Source organism: Larus michahellis, chromosome 8 (assembly GCF_964199755.1).
Source record: "Larus michahellis chromosome 8, bLarMic1.1, whole genome shotgun sequence".
In the NCBI taxonomy this organism is placed as follows: domain Eukaryota; kingdom Metazoa; phylum Chordata; class Aves; order Charadriiformes; family Laridae; genus Larus; species Larus michahellis.
The window spans coordinates 33,405,574-33,411,573 of NC_133903.1; the positions used below are offsets into that span (position 1 = coordinate 33,405,574).

At 34.9% G+C, this 6,000-nt stretch overlaps 1 protein-coding gene across 5 annotated transcripts in view; it reads left to right on the forward strand.

The window, feature by feature from the left end:
- CAMSAP2 (calmodulin regulated spectrin associated protein family member 2) overlaps positions 1-5,415 on the forward strand; it is a 92,201-nt gene extending 86,786 nt beyond the window's left edge. For all 5 annotated transcript variants that reach the window (XM_074599410.1, XM_074599411.1, XM_074599412.1 and 2 more), the window contains 2 exons: positions 962-1,080; positions 2,582-5,415. In XM_074599410.1, coding sequence (XP_074455511.1) covers positions 962-1,080; positions 2,582-2,887 — 425 coding nt within the window. In that variant the 3' untranslated portion in view covers positions 2,888-5,415. The remainder of the gene's footprint in view (positions 1-961; positions 1,081-2,581) is intronic.
- Positions 5,416-6,000: the final 585 nt, after the last annotated feature.

Consider the following 6,000-nt stretch of genomic DNA (forward strand, 5'->3'; position numbering starts at 1 on the left):
GTGCCACACGCACGTCAAATTAAATAACAGGAGGGACAGCGAGCCTTTGCCTGCATGGTCCTGCTGAGTTTTCTCGTGAAGATCCATAGTGCTGAAGGTCATCTTTTAATGATTATTACTTAAAACTTATTTTTAAATGAAGCAATATACAGTTCCTAAGAATTGAACAGAAGGCTTTTTTCACATTTTTAATATCTTCACTCTGTCAGACAGATTTCATACAGTTTTTTTTGTGTTGATTCTAGGCTTTTTTTCCCAAAGCATAGACAAACTGAGATTTAATCTTAAATTTAATCGGTGATTACTTGTATATTATGTTCCTTTCTAAGACTCGGAATTGGTACTTACTTGTTGCTTTTTTTCAAATGATCTTGATACAAGTATGCCTATATTTCAGAAGTTAAAACAGAGGAGATTTCTCCTTCAACCAGATGAATAAAGTCTTTTTACAAACAGAACAACCTGACAAGTGTCAGGCCAGATCTTTTATCCCTGGATTTGGGTAAAACATTTCTGGAATTCCAAGGTAGACAGGCTATGGTTACTTTAGGCACTGCATCAGCTTCATTGTTTTACCTCTCACCCTTCAAATCACAGTTGTAGATTAAAAAAAGAAAAAAAAGAATTTGCTCCCTCCTGGATAACTGAAATTTTAGTTAGAAAGCACAAAACATTTTGTTGTTCATAGAAAAGGTCCTCTGAGAGAAAATATATTTACCAAGACTGCCAATAATAATGACTTAATAATGAAAGACATTTGTAAGCAAATTCAGTAACAGCTGAAAGAATGACATTTTATTTGTTTGTGAAATTTATGATCTCTAGCCTAATTCTGTTTTATTCCTGGATTTGTATTTTCATGCATGCAAAAGATCTGTATTAGAAGTGCTTCACTGCATTTAAAGTAACTCTTTGTTGGCTTATTGATTAACTTTGCTGCTTTGTCATTCTTCCTCCATAGGACCAAAGCTCTTCAAAGAACCCAGTGCTAAATCCAATAAGTATATAATTCAGAATGCACTGGCACATTGCTGCTTGGCTGGAAAAGTAAATGAAGGTCAAAAGAAAAAGATACTGGAGGTAAGAGTATTTTTCCCTTACAGCATATAAACACCTATGTCAAACCACAGTCGGGCGTTAGGAGGACACTCAAGTATAAATGCAAATATTGAAAGGAATTTCTGAGGTTATGCTGGTGCTTAGTGAAAGGCTTGAGTAACTTCTGTGACTTGCTTCTTGTGTAGACAGAAAGGTTCTCTAGTACTGCAGAAAAATTGGCTGTTGCATTCAGCACAGGAAGCTGAATTAATTGACCTGTTAATTAATAATTACAATTTGTTTAATGTGGGAACTTCAATACATAGATTTTTATAATTTGCTCACAAACTTGTTTTCCCTAACATGGAAAATACCCATCTTACAGATCCTCAGCCTGGGACCTTTTGAGCTAAAGCACAGCTCGCTCATGAACAGATAGAACTGAAATCCATCCCTCCTAGGCTTTTCTCCAGCTTCCAAGCAGTAGGGCAAACTCAGGACTTTCTGCTACAGAAAGGTGCCTTCCAGCCTTTTCTCTCAGGCTAGTATAAACCTTTCCAAAGGTGCACAAATATTGCCAGGGTGAGAACTCAGGGACCGGTGTGTTTCCATGCAAAAGGAATCGCGGAGAATGGGAGGGTTGAGAATAAGGGGACTTTTACCAACTGTGACAAATTGGACAGATTAAATAGATCAAAGAACACAGGTACTTGGAATCTGGATTTAATTCCTTTTCCAGAATCAATTTCACAACAGGTTTTCTAGACCTTTCTTCTCTTCATAATTCTGAATTCATGTTTAGGTGCTGCCTTCTCTGTCTTTCCAGCTACTTTTTGGGAATAACAAGTGAGAAATCAAGACAGCCTCTTTCAGTTCAAGTAACTGGGAGCGTAATAACTCCCAGAAACCCCAGGAAAGAACAGCTGTAAAAAGGTCATGCTTAACTCTTGGAGGCAGCGTACATTACTTGGTAGAAGCTGTACATGTTCAGGGCACGTCTCCCATAGAAGTTGTGTTGGGTGGAATAGGAATGTGGAGATTTCAGCTACTAAACAACCTTTGCTTCGTACACTTCAAGAGACTTCTATGGTTTGACCAAACTCGAATGGATTTAGGGATGACTGAAACCCTATTTTAGCACTGGAGGATCTTTTAGGCACGTGTAGACATATCTATATTTCCTGTTCCCAAACTTGCAACTGTTAGACCTGCCTGATGAAATGGATCACAGAATTTTTATTTGGTCTACAAAGAAATTGTTAGGGTGTCTGGTTCTCGAGGTACAAGTAAACAAGCGTAGCTGAAATTGTCTAATAAATAAGGTTTTCCTTGAGAAAGATAGCTACTTTATCAAAATTCAGATAAGTGAAGCAAATTCTAATGATTGAAGCAAGGTGTTTTAGCGGACAGAGTTAGACATAAGTTTCAGGTCTGTCAGAAAACAAATTTAAAATGACAGTCCAGTGATTTTGAATGTTTTCTAACTACAATGCAAAATTCATATTGTGATTATCTTTTTTTTTTTTCTTTCTTTCTTTTACAGGAAATGGAAAAATCTGATGCCAATAATTTCTTAATCTTATTCCGGGATTCAGGCTGCCAGTTCAGATCTCTGTATACATACTGCCCTGACACTGAAGAAATCAATAAATTAACGGGAATAGGTCCCAAATCTATCACAAAGAAAATGATAGAGGGACTGTATAAATACAACTCTGACAGGAAGCAATTTAGCCACATACCTGCTAAAACTTTGTCTGCCAGCGTTGATGCAATTACCATTCACAGCCATTTGTGGCAAACCAAGAGACCAGTAACTCCTAAGAAACTTTTACCGACCAAGGCATAGTAGATGGGAGAAAATTTTCTTCAGACAATTATGATAAACTTGCACTTCATCTTTACTGCCTATAGGAAATAGATTTCTAGTTGCCAACAAGACTCTTAGAACTTAAAACTGGACACCAAGTTCTATTATCATGTCCAACTGGAATGTAAACACGGTGTTTAGGAGTGCAGAAGATTATCGCTTAAGTGAACAATTACGAGTGATTACGGAAATGTTTGACTTGTGTGGAGATTTGTATGTGCTAATACAATATATAGAGTATATTTGCTCTGTATTTTGATTAATACATTGAAGCACTGAATGTTCCTCTTTAGTGACTCAAACTACATTTTTTTTACATCTGTTGCCTTACATGTTTGTATCTGTGCTTGTCTTGAAATATTTTTTTCTTTCACTAAAGAAGTACTTCTTAATATTCTCAATACCATTGAACTCTGCATACTGACTTCCAGTAAAGACCAAATGGTAAGTTGTATGTCACTGAAGAACAGCTGAACGTCTCTGTTCTGCGAGATCCTTATTGTGTGCTGTAACAAAATCAAGATTCATTCCCCTGATTATTTATAATTCTTTTTCAATTAAATAATACCGATTTGCTTACAGACTAAACAGCAAAGGAAAAACCTTTGAACTGCTTGAAGTTTCCTTCAACTGAATTATTTGAACAACTCAGGGTATAGTTAGGTGATACAATTATTCCTGTCGCAGTAAGTTGCCATCTGAGATGTAATGACTGACCATGTGCGTGTTCATAATACCATTAAAATGCAAAGTAAAAAAATTCGGTAGACCTCTGAAACAGTTTAAGCAAACGTGCATTATTTTGTAATGTTCCAGATGAAGAGCGAGCACACGGTCAGGTACTGCTTCTCCAAGGAAGGAATAGGAACTTGTGAAACATTCAGAACTAGATCCCTGATGTTTGCCTGACAGAACACTAAAAATATTCAGAAGAATCACAGAATTCATTAGTCACAGATCTTTCAGAAGTCGTGTATCTAATTCCCATTGATTTTAAGATCCAGGCCACTGTCTGTTCTTTCTGCCTTCAGATCTGCCAGCTCAGACTTAAATCCTAGGGAATAGACATCTGATACGAATTTCCAGTGTGTCTTAGTAAATTGTTTTCTTGACACGATCTACCAGATGATGTCTTGTGACACTTAGCAATTTTAAATACTTATGGCAAAAAAAGCCTAAGTGATGTTTCAATAAATTTATAATATGACCATTTACAAAAACAAACTCTAGGCGTATTTCAGTATTAAAGGGCTGCATTTTATTTCAAAACAGTGTTTGGTTATTTTATAGATCACTATTCTGTTTCAGTGTTTGTTTCTCTTATAATTTGCTTTTTACATAGCACTGTTCTGAAAAAAAAAAAAAAAGATACTACAAACTTGAAGCCTCCCCTGAATCTGTGGCTGTTTTGATAATGTACACCAGAGGATTTGTTGGGGGAAAAAAACCTCATTCTCAGGAAAAGACTTGAATGATTTGTGATTCTATTCTGTTTCGGTGTTGTGACAACTGCATTAACGTAAGACAGTATTGTGCTCTAAGTATGTAGTCCATTCTGTTTCATGGGGAGACTAAAGCTATGTTCATATTTCTCTCATTGAAGTGCTTTGAGAGAAACTATGCCTCACTACTACGATGTACTCATTTACTTCTATAAAAGATGCACAGGAATGAGATGTCATTAAGTGGTTTAGAACAGTACTTTTTTTTAAATTATTATAAGGCCTTAGGCATCAATGCATCTGGGTTATAAAACATTTTCTCAAAAATGCTGTTGGTTTTACTGTAATTTATGTTCTTATATTTATGTATATTTGTTAAAACTGTAAAAAAAGAAAAAACACTTTAAAATACATGTTTAATATGTATGTGGCTCAAAACTATTTGTGGTTAGCTGATTCCTACTGTTTGCATGTATATCACCAGGATATGTAACTCCTATATTTCAAGTGTATACATATTGTGTATATAGGATATAAATAATATTAAAAAAGAGGAAAGAGGGTTTGCACATTCTGCCTGTTAGACAGTTCCTACAAATACCATTGTAGGAACATCTTGAATAACAATATGAAGCTGTGTATAATATACAGTGATTCGAGAAACCAGGAGGTTGGAATTAACAGATACGCATATGGTGAATAACTTCAAAAGAAGTTTTATCATGGGAGGCTTTTTATTTCTAAAATCTGTACTATGATTTAACTGAAGATTTGCAACACCATAAAGACACACGCATCAATCTAATCAAAGTGAGCTTAAATACATGACAAGGAATTCTTTGAGTCATTTTAAATATATCTGAATGTATTATGAAATTTACCTTTGTCAACAGGTTAAAGATTTGTGCAATGTCTAAAAGTAGAATGTGAATAATGCAGTTGAAAATTTAATTGCTCGCAGTATAAAGTTTTACTTAATACAGGAAAAGTAAAGCTAGATATGCTTTTCCTTTTTAAGCCTGCAAATTTTCTATTTACAGTGGATCTTTGGTTGGGATCATGTTTAAAAAAAGAAGAGAAAAAAAAAAAAAAAAAAGGAAGCTTTCCATAAGGGCCAGTATTTCTCACTGGCCTTTTCAGAACACACTGGTGCTTTCATCAGGGGTATTATTATTGTTGCTACGACTGAATTGCCAAACTCTCGTCTTAGTTTTTGGAGCAAAATTTCATATTCTAACAGTCATAATAGCTACTGAAATCTTTTTTTTTTTTTTATGTTAGTATGACTGTTAGTTTTTATTATTTGGCTGTTTAAAGCCAAATTCAGCTATTTAATTATGATTTAATGGGCACTGTTGAAAAATGTACAGTGTATTGTGTGCTTACTTGTCCACTTCTATGGAGCATAGCTTCCATATTTTTTCAAATGCTGTGCTGTAAAATATTGTCATTGCTACTTATGTGGTACAGTGTAGTTTTTTCCTTTCATTTAAATAAAAGCATGGCACCAAAAGTACATTTTTTGTTTTCTTGCTTACATCTAAATATAAACTGAAAGGATAAGAAGTTGTCATTAGTGTTTAAATCCTGGCTCTTCTCGTATTTCAGTAACATAGAAATTGCAGGAAATACACACCATTTTCATTTCTC